Source organism: Erpetoichthys calabaricus, chromosome 11 (assembly GCF_900747795.2).
Source record: "Erpetoichthys calabaricus chromosome 11, fErpCal1.3, whole genome shotgun sequence".
In the NCBI taxonomy this organism is placed as follows: domain Eukaryota; kingdom Metazoa; phylum Chordata; class Cladistia; order Polypteriformes; family Polypteridae; genus Erpetoichthys; species Erpetoichthys calabaricus.
Genome location: NC_041404.2, coordinates 56,150,561 through 56,167,195, shown reverse-complemented (window position 1 = coordinate 56,167,195; position 16,635 = coordinate 56,150,561). Strand labels below are relative to the sequence as shown.

Below are 16,635 nucleotides of genomic sequence, written 5' to 3'. Positions count from 1 at the left end.
TTGTTCTTAGCTGACAGGATTATCACCCGCTGTGGTCTCCTGCTGTAGTAGCCCACCTGTTTCAAGGTTCAACATGTTGGGTGTTCAGAGATGCTCCATTGCCTTTCTATCAGCTCAAACCAGTCTGGTCATTCTTCTCTGACCACTTGCATCAACAGGGCATTTTCACCCAGCAGAGAACTGATGCTCCCTGATATTTTCCCTTTTTCGGACCACTCTCTGTAAACCTTTGAGATGGTTGTTTGTGAAAATCCCAGCAGATCAGCAGTTTCTGAAATACTCAGACCAGACCGTCTGGCACCAATACCCATGCCACGTTCAAAGTCACTTCAGTCCCCCTTTCTTCTTCCCCAATCTGATGCTTGGTTTGAACTTCAGCAGGTCATCTTGACAATGTCTACAGGCCAAAATGCATTGAGTTCCTGATTATATATTTGCGGTAACAAGCAGTTGAATGGATGTACCTAATAAAGTGGCCAGTATATGATTTTCTTCTAAAGAGTTTTTTTTCCTATTGTGGCCACCAGGGGGGCGCAACCAGCTCCTCAAACCCATCACAGACAGACACCAGGCAGAAGTTTTTGCAACACATGAGGCTTTATTACAGTGGGAAACGCTTTTTCACCCATTTCCCACCAGCACCAACACAGTTTACAGCACACAGCACTTTCTTTTCTTTTCTCTTCTTTCCTTTCATTTTCCGCCTCCACTCCTCCTCCGCCTCAAGCTTTATCATCTTCCTCCCATCTCTGGCTCCTTGAATGAAGTGAGGCGGGGGGCACTTCAGATAGCGTCATCAACATTATCCCAGGTATGGTGGAAACCCAAAGTAGGGCTCTGTAGCTCCCCCTGGTGACCCCTGTGGGAGGTGACCCGGACACAGACAGGTAGACACTGATTTATTCATAATTTACTATATTACAAGTGCACACAACCCAGTACTCCTGTATCAAGCACCCTCTCTCAATGCCTTTCACTCTTCTTGACCGCCTCTACTCCTCTCCTCTGAGCTCCGTCCTCTTCCACCTGACTCAAGCCATGGAATGGAGGGAGGCAGCCCCTTTTATCTTCACCCAGACGTGCTCCAGGTGCCTCCTGATAAACTTCTGCCGGCACTCCCTGGTGTGGCAGAATTGCCGGCTGTGCACCGAGAAGCACTCCGGGTGTCTCTGGTCTTCCAGTTGTGGCGGAAATGCTGAGGACCAGGGCTCTCCGGGCCTTTGGGCGCCCCCTGGTGGTGACCACAGGCCCCTATAGGGTTGAGCTTCCATGCTCCTTTCCCGTGGTCCCCATAGCCACCAGGGCGGTCACCCCCTCGTGGTCCAGAGGAAGTGTAATCCCTCCTTCGGTTCTTCCGGGTGTCCAGGCTGGGTACCGCCCCCAGCCGCTCGCCACACCCCTCAAACCCCCCCTCCCTCCACGGAACCCAACAGGGCTGTTCCAAACCAACTCCCATGGAGCTCTGGGGGAATCCGAAGTGCTGCTGCAACCCAGAGGGGCTGCATGTAGCACTGCGGGGGGAAGCAGTGTTCTGTGTGCCTCGATCCTCCCAGTATATTGGCCTCCCAGCTGGGAAAGGGCACCGGCCGTCCATCACACTATGTACACTTTGATTGCTTTCATACACTCATAAGAGGATTTTCTCAAAGGAACAAAGTAAAAGAAATAGCTTAATAAATGGTGCCGTGCAAACTACAGCGCTGACTGTAGGGTTTGTGACAGCAATTGTTGAAAAGGGTATTAGGAGAACTAAAAGGCATTAGACAGGACAGGCAAAAGACGACCACACAAGATTCTTTTACTATTTTAGTGAGGTGAAGAGTATCAGGAACACTAAGGGAACACTAAAATGTCCAGACAGTGAAATAGACAATTGGGCAGATGGACAATGTGATGAAGTAAGTAAAAAAAAAAAAAAGCAGTAAGTCTGTTTAAAACAATGGTGGTTAAAGAACAAGTTTGGGATTTTTCAAGTTGAACTTTCTTCACAGGGCAGCACGGTGGCGCAGTGGGTAGCGCTGCTGCCTCGCAGTAAGGAGTCCTGGGTTCACTTCCCAGGTCCTCCCCGTGTGGAGTTTGCATGTTCTCCCCGTGTCTGCGTGGGTTTCTTCCCACAGTCCAAAGACACGCAGGTTAGGTGGATTGGCGGTCCTAAATTGTCCCTAGTGTGTGCTTGGTGTGTGGGTGTGTCCCGCTGCCCCCAACAACCCGCACGCGTTCAGTCCCTCCCTGTGCATTCCCTGTGCAGCGAGCGAGCGAGCGAGAGAGAGAGAGCACACAAGAGAGAGAGACACACACACACACACACATGAGAGAGAGAGAGAGAGAGAGAGAGAGTGAGACAGACAGACACACATACACGCATGAGAGACACACACACACGAGAGAGCGAGTGAGCGAGCGAGCGAGAGAGAGAGACACACACACGCACGCACGCGCAAGAGAGAGAGAGAGAGACAGACAGACAGACACACGAGAGAGCAAGCGAGATACCATATTGTTTTTGTTGACCCTCTTCTCCACTTACAGAGCTAGTTTACTGTTTTTCTTTGAAATAAATACTCAAAAACATTTAACCTACTGATGCCTCAATTAATATACGGTAATTTTATTGGTATTTATTTTGATTATTGAAACTTACCTGTAGCTGCTGCATTTCCCACCTTAGGCTTATACTCGAGTCAATAAGTTTTTCCGGTTTTTGTAGGTAAAATTAGGTACCTCGGCTTATATTCGAGTCGGCTTATACTCGAGTATATACGGTACTTTTTTGCTGCACTTTTTAAGGAAACGTCATAATTCACCAAGAGAAAGTGAAATTTTAATGGAACGCATATTTTTTTTCATGTAGAGAGCATCACAATTACTGCAACTGACTGATCATTTTACACACTGCCAATGAACTGTAGATAGATAGATGGGGTGATACAAGATGTTTTCCAAAGCCTCGGGACTCTCCCCTGTTCCAGGCTCAGGTTGAAGATGCGCTGTAGAGGACCCCCCAGCTCCGATGCACAGACCTTCAGCAGTCGTGGCGATACTCCATCTGGACCCGCTGCTTTGCTGGCACGAAGTCTCCTCAGCTCTCTGCTCACTTGCGCTGTTGTAATTATGGGTGGGGATGTCTCTCCTATGCTGGTATCAGCAGAAGGATGTGTGGAGAGTGCAGTACTCCGAGGTGAGAGTGAGAGTGGGTTAGGGTGGTCAAACCTGTTGAAGAAGTTGTTCATTTGGTTTGCTCTCTTCACGTCTCTCCCGATGGTGGCACCCCGCTTCGAGCTGCAGCCAGTGATGATCTTCATCCCATCCCACACTTCCTTCATGCTGTTATTCTGCAACTTCTGCTCCAGCTTTCTCCTGTACTGCTCCTTCGCCGCCCTGAGCTGGACTCGGAGTTCCTTCTGCACGCGCTTGAGCTCATGCTGATCACCGTCTTTAAAAGCCCTTTTCTTCTGATTCAAAAGGCCCTTGATGTCACTTGTAATCCATGGCTTGTTGTTAGCATAGCAGCGTACTGTTCTTACTGGAACTACAATGTCCATACAGAAGTTGATGTAGTCAGTAGTGCAGTCAACAACTTCCTGTAAAAACTATAAAAAAAACTATTGCAACAATCTCTTATATGTACAAGGTGCAACTGGCGCCATTGATGAAATTCAGTCAATCACTGAGCCAACTGCGCTTGAACTGGCTGCACACAATCACAACAGAGAGGCGAACGCTGATGACTGCAGGCGAGTCTAGTGCAGCGGCTGAATCCCAGGGACAGTGAGGCTGCAGTGCTGCAGGGGGCGCCAGTGGTCATCAGCTGGCTGCTCAACGAATGTACGGCACAGACTGATCAGCTGGCAAATTACACTGGGAACCGACTATAGCAAGTCGCGGTGTTCAACGAATGTACATTGCCGAATATACTTGGCTCCGACGTGCTGGCAAATTGAATTGGGAACCGTGTATAGCCGGTTCCGGTAGTATAAGGGTTAAAGAGGATATTTGCCCTTGGATTTTTAACCTCGTTTAATGGATTATTTATTATGGATTTTTAACCTCCACTGAACACTGACTTTATTGATTATTTATATATTGGGAAATATTTTGAGAAAATATTGGTAAAAATTTGATGCCTGCACTTTGTTTTTATTTAACGAATTGGTTATAATAAAAGCCCTTGACACTTTTTGTGTCAGCCCCTTGCTGGATATGTGTGTGCCCTCATTGGCCCGGCTCACCTCGGGTTGTGCCTATTGACAGTTTTGGGTTCAAGGGGCTCCAGCAAGTGACAAGGGAGCGTGGAGCTGACCCAGACCATCACATCACCTGCAGCCTCGAGTCTTTTAACTCAAACTGTTTCTCTTTTGTCTTCTGCTTTTAGGCCTACTGGAAGAAGATGAACCTGCTTCTGCAAAACTTAAATCAAAAACTGGCAACCTTGAACCAAGGAGAGGAAACGATTGTCAAAGTCAACGCATCCGTCTCTGACAAGCTGGTTGCCTTCAAGACTAAACCTCCACCGATTCAAAGAGACATTTTAAGCATCTGCAGTGACCCGTACACACTGGCCCAGCAGCTCACTCATGTGGAGCTGGTAAGTCTTTTCAAAGTGAATCATTTCTTTCCCGGCCTACCTGTGTACGTTGGCACTACAGGATGATGGATGTGATTTATGGAAGGACCTAAGAGACGTGAAGCATGGATATCTCAATTTGAATAAGTCGATGTGATTAATCTTCCTCATTAGTTTTATTATGTCTTGATGAACTGTGTGTTAGGGCACTTGGGCCAGCCCTGAAACGTCAATGTTCTGCTGGGCCATGGACAAATGGAGCCTTCCCACCGTAACAACTTTTTTAATGGACCGGGGAATTTTTAGAAACTCAGGAACTTTTGTAGCCTTCCCACCACAGGAACTCAGGTCATTTGTAGTTCCTGGTACTACTTTTTTAATTTTAGCTGTGTGAAAGTCAACCCCGATACAGACAGACGCCAGAGGCACCAGTACAAGCACACTTTTTTTTTTCCTCATGGGAAACGTCTTCCCCTGTTTCCCACAAGTCTAGCACAGTCCCCAAGCACAACACAATTCTCTTTTTCTATTCTCTTCCTCTTTACTCCTCCTCGACAAGCTTCGTCTCCCTCATCCCAACTCTGGTTCACCGAGTATTATCCACTGGCCCCTTATATAAGGCACCCGGAAGATAGATAGATAGATAGATAGATAGATAGATAGATAGATAGATAGATAGATAGATAGATAGATAGATAGATAGATAGATAGATAGATAGATAGATAGATACTTTATTAATCCCAAGGGGAAATTCCCTTACTCCCGCAGAAGCATACTGATAAAAAACAATATTCAATTAAAGAGTGATAGCAGTGCAGGTATAACAGACGTTTAACCCCCCGCTGAAGCTGCTCCTCTGTCTGGAGATGATCCTGTTCAGTGGATGCAGTGGATTCTCCATGATTGACAGGAGTCTGCTCAGCGCCCGTCGCTCTGCCACGGATGTCAGACTGTCCAGCTCTGTGCCTACAATAGAGCCTGCCTTCCTCACCAGTTTGTCCAGGCGTGAGGCGTCCCTCTTCTTTATGCTGCTTCCCCAGCACACCACCGCGTAGAAGAGGGCGCTGGCCACAACCGTCTGATAGAACATCTGCAGCATCTTATTGCAGATGTTGAAGGACGCCAGCCTTCTACGGAAGTATAGTCAGCTCTGTCCTCTCTTGCACAGATCATCAGTATTGGCAGTCCAGTCCAGTTTATCATCCAGCTGCACTCCCAGGTATTTATAGGTCTGCACCCTCTGCACACAGTCACCTCTGATGATCACGGGGTCCATGAGGGGCCTGGGCCTCCTAAAATCCACCACCAGCTCCTTGGTTTTGCTGGTGTTCAGGTGTAGATGGTTTGAGTCGTACCATTTAACAAAGTCCTTGATGAGGTTCCTATACTCCTCCTCCTGCCCACTCCTGATGCAGCCCATGATAGCAGTGTCATCAGTGAACTTTTGCACATGGCAGGACTCCGAGTTGTATTGGAAGTCCGATGTATATAGGCTGAACAGGACCGGAGAAAGTACAGTCCCCTGCGGCGCTCCTGTGTTGCTGACCACAATGTCAGACCTGCAGTTCCCGAGACGCACATACTGAGGTCTGTCTTTAATCCAGATGCTCGGTGATGGACTTCTGGCAGCACTTCCAGTGTGGCGGAAGTGCTGTGCTCCAGGGTTCAGTGTCTGCTGCAGTACCCACTAGTGGTGCCCCTCGGACCCCAGCAGGACTGTATCAAACTCCAACTCCCATGGAGTCCCTGCAGAAGTCCGAGGCACCGCTGTCATCCAAGGCGGCTGCCACCTAGTGTTCCGGGGGAGGTAATGATCTGGCCACATCTCCTCCCATGCTCCTTCTGGCATGGAGTTGTCCTCGCCGAGCAAGGGCCCCAGCCATCCACAACAGCTGCCAATAATAATAATTCTTTACATGTACTGTATGTAGCACTTATCTCACTACTTATAGTGAGTGGGGAGCCACTTCAATCACCACTAATGTGCACTATACACCAGCAGCCATTTTTTCGCCAGTGACGCTCACCCCACATTAGCTATTTGGTGGTGAAGTGTTGAGAGAGAGATAGCCAGTTAGAGACGGGGGTTTGGGGGGCAGGATAACTAGGCCGTGGATGGCAGTTTAGCCAGGACATTGGGTTACCCCCCCACTCTTGGATCTTTTATGACCAAAGATAATCAGGACTTCATTTTTTACGTCTTATCCAAAGAACGGTGCCATTTTTATAGTTCACTGCACTGGGGCATTGGGATCCACATTTACATCACAGGGTAAGCGCCCCCTGCTGGCAACGCCAACTCCTCTTCCAGCTTTTTCCTAGATGGTCTCCCATCTAATTACTGGCTGGGCCTTGTAAACAAAATGCCTGAAGTGGGAAAACCCCTAAAAATCACTGAGTCTATTTACTGCTGTCACCCTGCCGGTCATGCATACCTGGTGAATCCTTCTAATAAGTGGTCTCCACAGGCGAGTCCAGTTCTGGTCCTATGTCACCTTCTCATGTATGAACTCCACCATCTCATTGGCCCACCTATCATTCTATTTAATCATAGTATGGGAACCTCCACCCAAACTGACTGCGTTATGTACACCGAGGACCTCCATTTTGGCAACTCAAGGGGTGCATGCGCCAGACACTGAGGGGAACTTGGTCCTGAAAGTGTAATAATATAGAATGTGTGCTATAGACACTGAGGGGCACCTTATTGGTAACTTGAGGGGCAAACAGTCAGAACATTGAGGAGGAACCATGCTTAGCTTCAGGTGGGTGACCTCTTCTGAAGTGCATGTGGTACGGCTGCTTTTCATTCAAACAGGAGCTATCGTGGGTGGGGCTAATGCGATGAATTATTCTGATTGGTTGACCACAAGCTACAGTCGCCATCTTACAAATCTTTACATGGTTTGGACTTTGGAGAGTTATCGGTGAAGATGGAGCTCCGCACTTCGCACCGCATCATGGTGATAGTCTCCCCCGTGAAGTCGTGATCACTTTGAAGCAATGTGGTGCGGTGGTCCCCCATAAACTCCCGACTTCACATGGCATCCCTCATAGTTTGCATTAAGGCTACGGCTCCTGTTGTGCAACTGGAACACAACACACGGAAGTGGCCAGGTACCACAAATGGCCCAGGGTCTAGATGAACTTATTGGTTGAAGTGCATGCAGTGGGAAAACACCTAAAAATGACTTAGTCCATATATTGCTGTTACCCTGCCACTTGTACACACCTGGTGAGTCCTTCTCAGTAGTGGTCTCCACAGGAGAGTCCTGTTCTGGTCCTATGTCACCTTCTCATGTCTGAAATCCACCATCTCATTAGCCCACCCATCATACTTTTTAATCATAGCATGGTGTCCTCCACACCCAAACTGACTGCATTATGTACACTGAGGACCTCCATTTTGGTAACTCAAGGGGTGCATGCGCCAGACACTGAGAGGAACTTGGTCCTGAAAGTGTTCTATAGACACTGAGGGGCATATTGTCAGGACATTGAGGAGGAACCATGCTTAGCTTCAGGTGGGTGACCTCTTCTGAAGCGAATGTGGTATGGCTGCTTTTCATTCAAACAGGAGCTATCGTGGGTGGGGCTAATGCGATGAATTATTCTGATTGGTTGAGTACAAACATAGTCGCAATCTTACAAATCTGTTTGCAGTTTGGACTTTGGAGAGTTATCGGTGAAGATGGAGCTCCGCACTTCGCACCACATCATGGTGATAGTCTCCCCCGTGAAGTCGTGATCACTTTTGAAACAATGAGGTGCGGTGGTCCCCCATAAACTCCGGACTTCATATGGCATCCCTCTTTTTTGCATGTCACATAGTTTGCATTAAGGCTACGGCTTCTGTCGTGCAGTGGGCATGCAACACACAAAAGTGGCCAGGTACCACAAATGGCTTAGGGTCTACATCGTACAGGAACTCATTGGGTAAACACCTAAATATGACTGAGTCCATATATTGCTGTCACTCTTCCAGTCATGCACACCTGGGGAATCCTTCTAACCAGTGGTCTCCACAGGAGACTCCTGTTCTGGTCCTATGTCACCTTCTCGTGTCTGAAATCCACCCTCTCATCAGCCCACCCATCTTACTTTTTAATTATAGTATGGTATCCTCCACACCAAACTGGCTGCGTTATGTACACCGAGGACCTCCATTATGGTAATTCAAGCAGTGCGTGCGTCAGATACTAAGGGGAACTTGGTCCTGAAAGTGTAATAATATAGAATGTGTGCTATAGACACTGAGGGGCACCTTATTGGGAACTTGAGGGGCAAGCAGTCAGGACATTGAGGAGGAACCATGCTTAGCTTCAGGTGGGTGACCTCTTCTGAAGTGCATGTGGTACGGCTGCTTTTCATTCAAACAGGAGCTATCGTGGGTGGCGCTCGGGTGATGAATTATTCTGATTGGTTGACCACAAGCTACAGTCACCATCTTACAAATCTTTACATGGTTTGGACTTTGGAGAGTTATCGGTGAAGATGGAGCTCCGCACTTCGCACTGCATCAAGGTGATAGTCTCCCCCGTGAAGTCGTGATCACTTTGAAGCAATGTGGTGCGGTGGTCCCGCATAAACTCCCGACTTCACGTGGCATCCCTCACAGTTTGCATTAAGGCTACGGCTCCTGTTGTGCAACTGGAACACAACACACGAAAGTGGCCAGGTACCACAAATGACCCTGGGTCTACATCGCACAGGAACTCATTGGTTCAAGTGCATGTAGTGGGAAAACACCTAAAAATGACTGAGTCTATATATTGCTGTTACCCTGCCACTTGTACACACCTGGTGAGTCCTCCTAAGTAGTGGGCTCCACAGGAGATTCCTGTTCTGGTCCTATGTCACCTTCTCATGTCTGAAATCCACCATCTCATCAGCCCACCCATCATACTTTTTAATTATAGTATGGTATCCTGCACACCCAAACTGACTGCATTATGTACACCGAGGACCTCCATTTTGGTAACTCAAGGGGAGCATGCGCCAGACACTGAGGGGAACTTGGTCCTGAAAGTGTAATAATACAGAATGTGTTCTATAGACACTGAGGGGCACCTTATTGGTAACTCGAGGTGCATGCAGTCAGGACATCGAGAAAGAGCTGTCACCTGCGGCTCCATATAGGCTTTGCATAAATGACACACTAGTCATACAATTGGCTGGAATAAAAGCCTGCCGTCAAGGGGGCCTGAAAATGAAAGCCACTGCCTCGGCTTATTCAGCTGCCATCATCCCGCACCTTCTGTCTGAGACGCACCGCCTCCTTTTAAATGAATGAGAGGACAGCCATGTCATAATTGCAGTATTAATTAGGTGACTTTGATTACATTAATCCGCTCTACATAACACTTTGAGAAGTCATTAATTATGGAGACACTTTTCAAATCACAGCCATTAAAGTAAATGCATTACATTTACAATGCTATTGTTCCAGTTACACATTCTGTCAGGTTTTATTTTTAAAGTCATCGTTTGTTCTGACTGTCATGAAAAGCCATAATCTGTCTGAACATCGTGTTCAATTAGTCCACGGATTCAAAGAACTACTTGTAGGCTACGATTATTGATCTCCATACTGGCATTTCACAGGTTGCCGTCAAATGGCGAAAAGTGCACAGTTCAGCATACGGGCAAAAGGAACATTTGTTATAAATTCACGATGGGTGATGAAGTCTCCGAAAACAAATTTAGCCGGGGTTACCAGGAGCAACTATGGTTTTAAGAGTGTTTACCTACTTACTCCATTTTCTCAGAGTTCCTCAGATATTGGAGGCCCTCTTGTGTGGTGGATATCAGTAACCACGAGGAGCCACTGACAGCTTTTTCTGTTTGTTTTCCAATCTTTTTCAACAGGAGCATCTGAGTCACATTGGCCCAGAAGAGTTTGTGCAAGCATTTGTTCATAAAGACCCCCTCGACAGCACAAAGGTAGGTACAAGCATTCGAAAAGACTGCGTGGCAGCCGTACAAGGTGGGTTTATAACCCAGCGGCAGCAGGGGGGATCTCTCGGGCCAGTGTCGATGCCCATCCATTTTCCAAATAGATAAACCACCCTTTCAACAGACTGATGGACAGATAAATAGGAAAGGCACTATATACAGTGCATCACTTTTTCCACATTTTGTTATGTCACAGCCTTATTCCAAAATGGATTAAATTCATTTTTTTCCTCAGAATTCTACACACAACACCCCATAATGACAACGTGAAAAAAGTTTACTTGAGATTTTTGCAAATTTATTAAAAATAAAATAACTGAGAAATCCCATGTACATAAGTATTCACAGCCTTTGCTCAATACTTTGTCGTTGCACCTTTGGCAGCAATTCCAGCCTCAAGTCTTTTTGAATATGATGTCACAAGCTTGGCACACCTATCCTTGGCCAGTTTCGCCCATTCCTCTTTGCAGAACCTCTCAAGCTCCATCAGGTTGGATGGGAAGCGTCGGTGCACAGCCATTTTAAGATCTCTCCAGAGATGTTCAATCGGATTCAAGTCTGGGCTCTGGCTGGGCCACTCAAGGACATTCACAGAGTTGTCCTGAAGCCACTCCTTTGATATCTTGGCTGTGTGCTTAGGGTCGTTGTCCTGCTGAAAGATGAACCGTCGCCCCAATCTGAGGTCAAGAGCGCTCTGGAGCAGGTTTTCATCCAGGATGTCTCTGTACATTGCTGCAGTCATCTTTCCCTTTATCCTGACTAGTCTCCCAGTCCCTGCCGCTGAAAAACATCCCCACAGCATGATGCTGCCACCACCATGCTTCACTGTAGGGATGGTATTGGCCTGGTGATGAGTGGTGCCTGGTTTCCTCCAAACGTGAGTTCAATTTTTGTCTCATCAGACCAGAGAATTTTCTTTCTCATGGTCTGAGAGTTCTTCAGGTGCCTTTTGGCAAACTCCAGGCGGGCTGCCATGTGCCTTTTACTAAGGAGTGGCTTCCGTCTGGCCACTCTACCATACAGGCCTGATTGGTGGATTGCTGCAGAGATGGTTGTCCTTCTGGAAGGTTCTCCTCTCTCCACAGAGGACCTCTGGAGCTCTGACAGAGTGACCATAGGGTTCTTGGTCACCTCCCTGACTAAGGCCCTTCTCCCCCGATCGCTCAGTTTAGATGGCCGGCCGGCTCTAGGAAGAGTCCTGGTGGTTTCGAACCACCATTTGTGCTCATTGGGATCTTCAAAGCAGCAAAAATGTTTCTGTAACCTTCCCCAGATTTGTGCCTCGAGACAATCCTGTCTCGGAGGTCTACAGACAATTCCTTTGACTTCATGCTTGGTTTGTGCTCTGACATGAACTGTCAACTGTGAGACCTTATATAGACAGGTGTGTGCCTTTCCAAATCAGGTCCAGTCAACTGAATTTACCACAGGTGGACTCCAATTAAGCTGCAGTAACATCTCAAGGATGATCAGGGGAAACAGGAGGCACCTGAGCTCACTTTTGAGCTTCAAGGCAAGAGCTGTGAATACTTATGTACATGGGATTTCTCGTTTTTTTTATTTTTAATAAATTTGCAAAAACCTCAAGTAAACTTTTTTCACGTTGTCATTATGGGGTGTTGTGTGTAGAATTCTGAGGAAAAAAATGAATTTAATCCATTTTGGAATAAGGCTGTAACATAACAAAATGTGGAAAAAGTGATGCGCTGTGAATACTTTCTGGATGCACTGTATGCTTCCGTGGGTTTGCTGATAGCCAATGGAGCAATCAAAACAAACCCCCACCCTCACGTGCAGGCGTGATCCGTCTCAATCACCCCATCGACTTCCTGCAGCCGTGCGAGCACACACACCCACCGAGATCGAGCCCTGTATTTAATTATGAACTCATTTGACCACTGTCCGTTAAGCTGTAGACCATCTATTCCACACCCTTGTTTCCACACTCTGGATGACCTGGGCATGACACCACATGACACAGTTCCCAGGTCAGATTCAAATGGGAGCCCACAGCCTCACTTGATTGCGTCAGAGACGGGAGGCAGCGGGCAACACTCTACAGGAGGTGGAAGGAGAGAATTTTTATTTGTGTATTTTGGTTGATGTTTGGCGTCAAATACAAACCTTTCATTTAAACCCGGAATTGTGTTGGGCATTATTGTGTCTGTGGTTTGTGGGGCTCAGTGGCACCCCCATTTGGTTAGTTATACTGTCTATCTTTATAGCCTTCTTGCACAATTTCTGATTCTGAATTCTAGCCCTGGGATACCAAATTAAACAAGGAGCACATTTAAACATGGCCCTCTGGCACATGTGGGAAATTCTTAGAAATGTGAATTTAGTAGGATCACCAGAACTGTAGGGAAGATGGCTTCCCCCAAAAAAATAGACGGGTTGGCTAATTTATTTATTTATTTTATTTTATTCATTTCACAGCCTTGTTTCAGTGACCAGAAGAAAACAATGAACCTCGAAGCCTACGTGAAGTGGTTTAACCGGCTTTGCTACGTTGTGGCCACGGAAATTTGCATGGTAGGTGTAAGACAAAATTTCCTTTTTCTAAATGCAGACTCTCTCTCTCTCTCTCTCTCTCTATAGATATATATATATATATATATATATATATAAATATATATATATACAACCCCAAATCAGAAAACGTTGGGACAGTGTGGAAAATGTGAATAAAAAAATAAAGCAGTAATTTACAAATTTCCCTTAACTTTTATTTCATTGCAGACAGTATGAACACAAGATAATTCATGTTTTTTTTGGTCAACATCATTTGATTTGTAAATAAATATCCATTCTTGCCATTCAGGCTTGCAACACATTCCAAAAAAAGTTGGGATGGGGGCAATTAAGGGGTAGTAATGAGGTATAATAACTAAATAATGATGTGATTTGAAACTGGTGATGTTAACAGGTGATTGCAATCATGATTCGGTACAAAAGCAGCATCCTTTAGGAGCAAAGATGGGCAGAGGATCGCCAGTTTGCCACCAAGTGCGGGCAAAAATCTTTGAAATGATGAAGAAAAACGTTTCTCAAAGACAGATAGGAAGAGATTTGGGCATTTCTCCCTCTACAGTGCATAACATAGTGAAAAGAATCAGGGAATCTGGAGAAATTACCGTGCACAAAGGCCAAGGGCGCAAGCCTAAACTGAATGGTCGTGATCTCCGAGCCCTCAGACGGCACTGCATTAAAAACCGTCATTCATCAATAAATGGTATAATGGGCTCAGGACTACTTCAGGAAGTCACTCTCAAACACTACAGTACGTAGTTACATTAGGAAATGCCCGCTAAAACTGTACTGTGCCAAAAGGAAGCCCTACATAAATAGTGTCCCGAAGCGCCGTCGACTTCTCTGGGCTCGGAGGCATCTGGGATGGTCCATTGTGCAGTGGAAACGTGTATTGTGGTCAGACAAATCGGTTTTTCACATCTTTTTTGGAAGAAATGGACGCCGTGTGCTGCGGACGAAAGAGGAAAAGGACCATCCAGACTGTTACCAGATACAAGTCCAAAAGCCAGGGTCTGTCATGGTATGGGGTTGTGTCAGTGCCTTCGGCAAAGGTAACTTGCACTTCTGCGATGGCACCATCAATGCTGAGAAGTATATCTCAGTTTTGGAGGAACAAATGCTGCCTTCAAGACGACGTCTTTTCCAGGGACGCCCATGCTTATTTCAGCAAGACAATGCCAAACCACATACTGTGCGCATAACAAAGGCATGGCTGCGTAAGAAGAGGGTGCGGATGCTTGACTGGCCTGCCTGCAGCCCTGATTTGTCTCCTATAGAGAATGTTTGGCGCATTTTGAAACGAAAAATGCGTCAACGAAGACCCCGTACTGTCGCGCACCTAAAACGTTGTTTGCAGGAAGAATGGAACAAACTAACACCTGCAACACTTAGTCACTTGATTTCTTCAATGCCTAAATGCCTTTTAAGTGTTGTTAAAAGACAGGGGAACTGTACAAAGTGGTAAATGCTGTACTGTCCCAACTTTTTTTGAAATGTGTTGCAAGCCTGAATGGCAAGAATGGATATTTATTTACAAATCAAATGATGTTGACAAAAAAAAAACATGAATTATTTTGTGTTCATACTGTCTGCAATGAAATAAAATTTGAGGAGAATTTATAACTTGCTTTTTTCTTTTTTATTCACATTTTCCACACTGTCCCAACTTTTTCTGATTTGGGGTTGTATAATATATAAGTCATTGTCACACCTCGTTCATTTGGTGCGTGTTTTTTGAACTTTGGTATGTAGAGAAGGCCAGAAAGGAGTTACATTGCGTCTTTGTGGACCTGGAGAAAGCATATGACAGGGTGCCTCAAGAGGAGTTGTGGTATTGAATGAGGAAGTCAGGAGTGGCAGAGAAGTACGTAAGAGTTGTACAGGATATGTACGAGGGGAGTGTGACCATGGTGAGGTCTACGGTGGGAGTGATGGAGATGGGATTACATCAGGGGTCGGATCTGAGCCCTTTCTTATTGGCAATGGTGATGGACAGATTGACAGATGAGATTAGACAGGAGTCCCCGTGGACTGTGATGTTAGATAGATAGAAAAGGCACTATATAGATAGATAGATAGATAGATAGATAGATAGATAGATAGATAGATACTGACTATACTAATATATAATATATACGTTATAATATATAAAATCCAATGTCTATCTGTCTATATGTCTGTCTGTCCGCTTTTCATGAGAGAACTACTTCACGGATTTGGATCGTTTTTTTCACGTCTCGTCTCCCTAGTCAAAATATTTTTTTATAATATATATATATATATATATATAATCCAATGTCTGTATGTCTGTCTGCTTTTCACGAGAGAACTGTTTATCAGATTTAGATCATTTTTCTTTTCTATAATTTGCTTGAACATTCTGGTTGATTTTGTGACTTCTCTCATTTCACTATGTATCATAGTTCGTTTGCCGTACCAATTTATTTGCTCAAATCCAAGTGAGACGCAGCGGGCCGAGGGTAGGGGCCTTCCTCTCTCACTCACCAGCTTCGGGGCATGGTCCTTAACTCCGCTTAGCTAGCGAATGAGAGAACAATTGAATTCAACTTATTATAGATAGATAGATAGATAGATAGATAGATAGATAGATAGATAGATAGATAGATAGATAGATAGATAGATAGATAGATAGATAGATACTTTATTAATCCCAAGGGGAAATTCACATACCCCAGCTGCAGCATACTGATAAAGAAAATATTAAATTAAAGAGTGATAACAATGCAGGTATACAGACAGACAATTACTTTGTATAATGTTAACGTTTATCCCCCCTGGGTGGAATTGAAGAGTCGCATAGCGTGATGGAGGAACGATCTCCTCAGTCTGTCAGTGGAGCAGGACGGTGACAGCAGTCTGTCTCTGAAGCTGCTAATCTGTCTGGAGATGATCCTGTTCAGTGGATGCAGTGGATTCTCCATGATTGACAGGAGTCTGCTCAGCGCCCGTCGCTCTGCCACATTATGATCTGTACAGGAGAAAGCAGGGTGAAATGACACCTTTTATTGGCTAACTAAATAGATTACAAATGCAAGTTTTCGAGGCAGCTAAGGCCCCTTCATTAGACAAGGTGTAAGAGTGAGAGTAGGGAGCGGGTGGTGGAGACCCTGGAGAGGTGGAGATATGAGAGGAGAGGAATGAAGGTCAGTAGGAACACCAAGACCGAATGCATGTGTGTGAATGAGAGGGAGGGCAGATGAATGGTGAGGATGCAGGGAGTAGAGTTGGCAAAGGTGGAGGTGTTTAAATACTTGGGATCAACAGTACAGAGTAACGGGGATTGTAAAAGAGAAGTGAAGAAGAGAGTGTAGGCAGGGTGGAGTGGGTGAAGAAGAGTGTCAGGAGTGATTTGTGACAGACAGGTATCAGCAAGAGTGAAAAGGAAGGTCTACAGGACGGTAGTGAGACCAGCTATGTTATATGGGCTGGCACAGGAGACAGAGCTGGAGGTGGCAGAGTTAAAGATGCTAAGATTTGCATTGGGTGTGACGAGAATGGACAGGATTAGAAATGAGGACATTAGAGGGTCAGCTCTATCAATTCCTTCATCCTCTCGCCACATGAG

The 16,635-nt window shown here is 45.9% G+C and overlaps 1 protein-coding gene across 1 annotated transcript in view; it reads left to right on the top strand.

Annotated features, from left to right (window-relative positions):
• The window catches only part of LOC114660422 (ras-GEF domain-containing family member 1C-like), a 158,228-nt gene that overhangs the window by 90,816 nt on the left and 50,777 nt on the right, over positions 1-16,635 (top strand). The window contains exons 5-7 of the mRNA XM_028813114.2: positions 4,373-4,585; positions 10,434-10,508; positions 12,957-13,052. Coding sequence (XP_028668947.1) covers positions 4,373-4,585; positions 10,434-10,508; positions 12,957-13,052 — 384 coding nt within the window. The remainder of the gene's footprint in view (positions 1-4,372; positions 4,586-10,433; positions 10,509-12,956; positions 13,053-16,635) is intronic.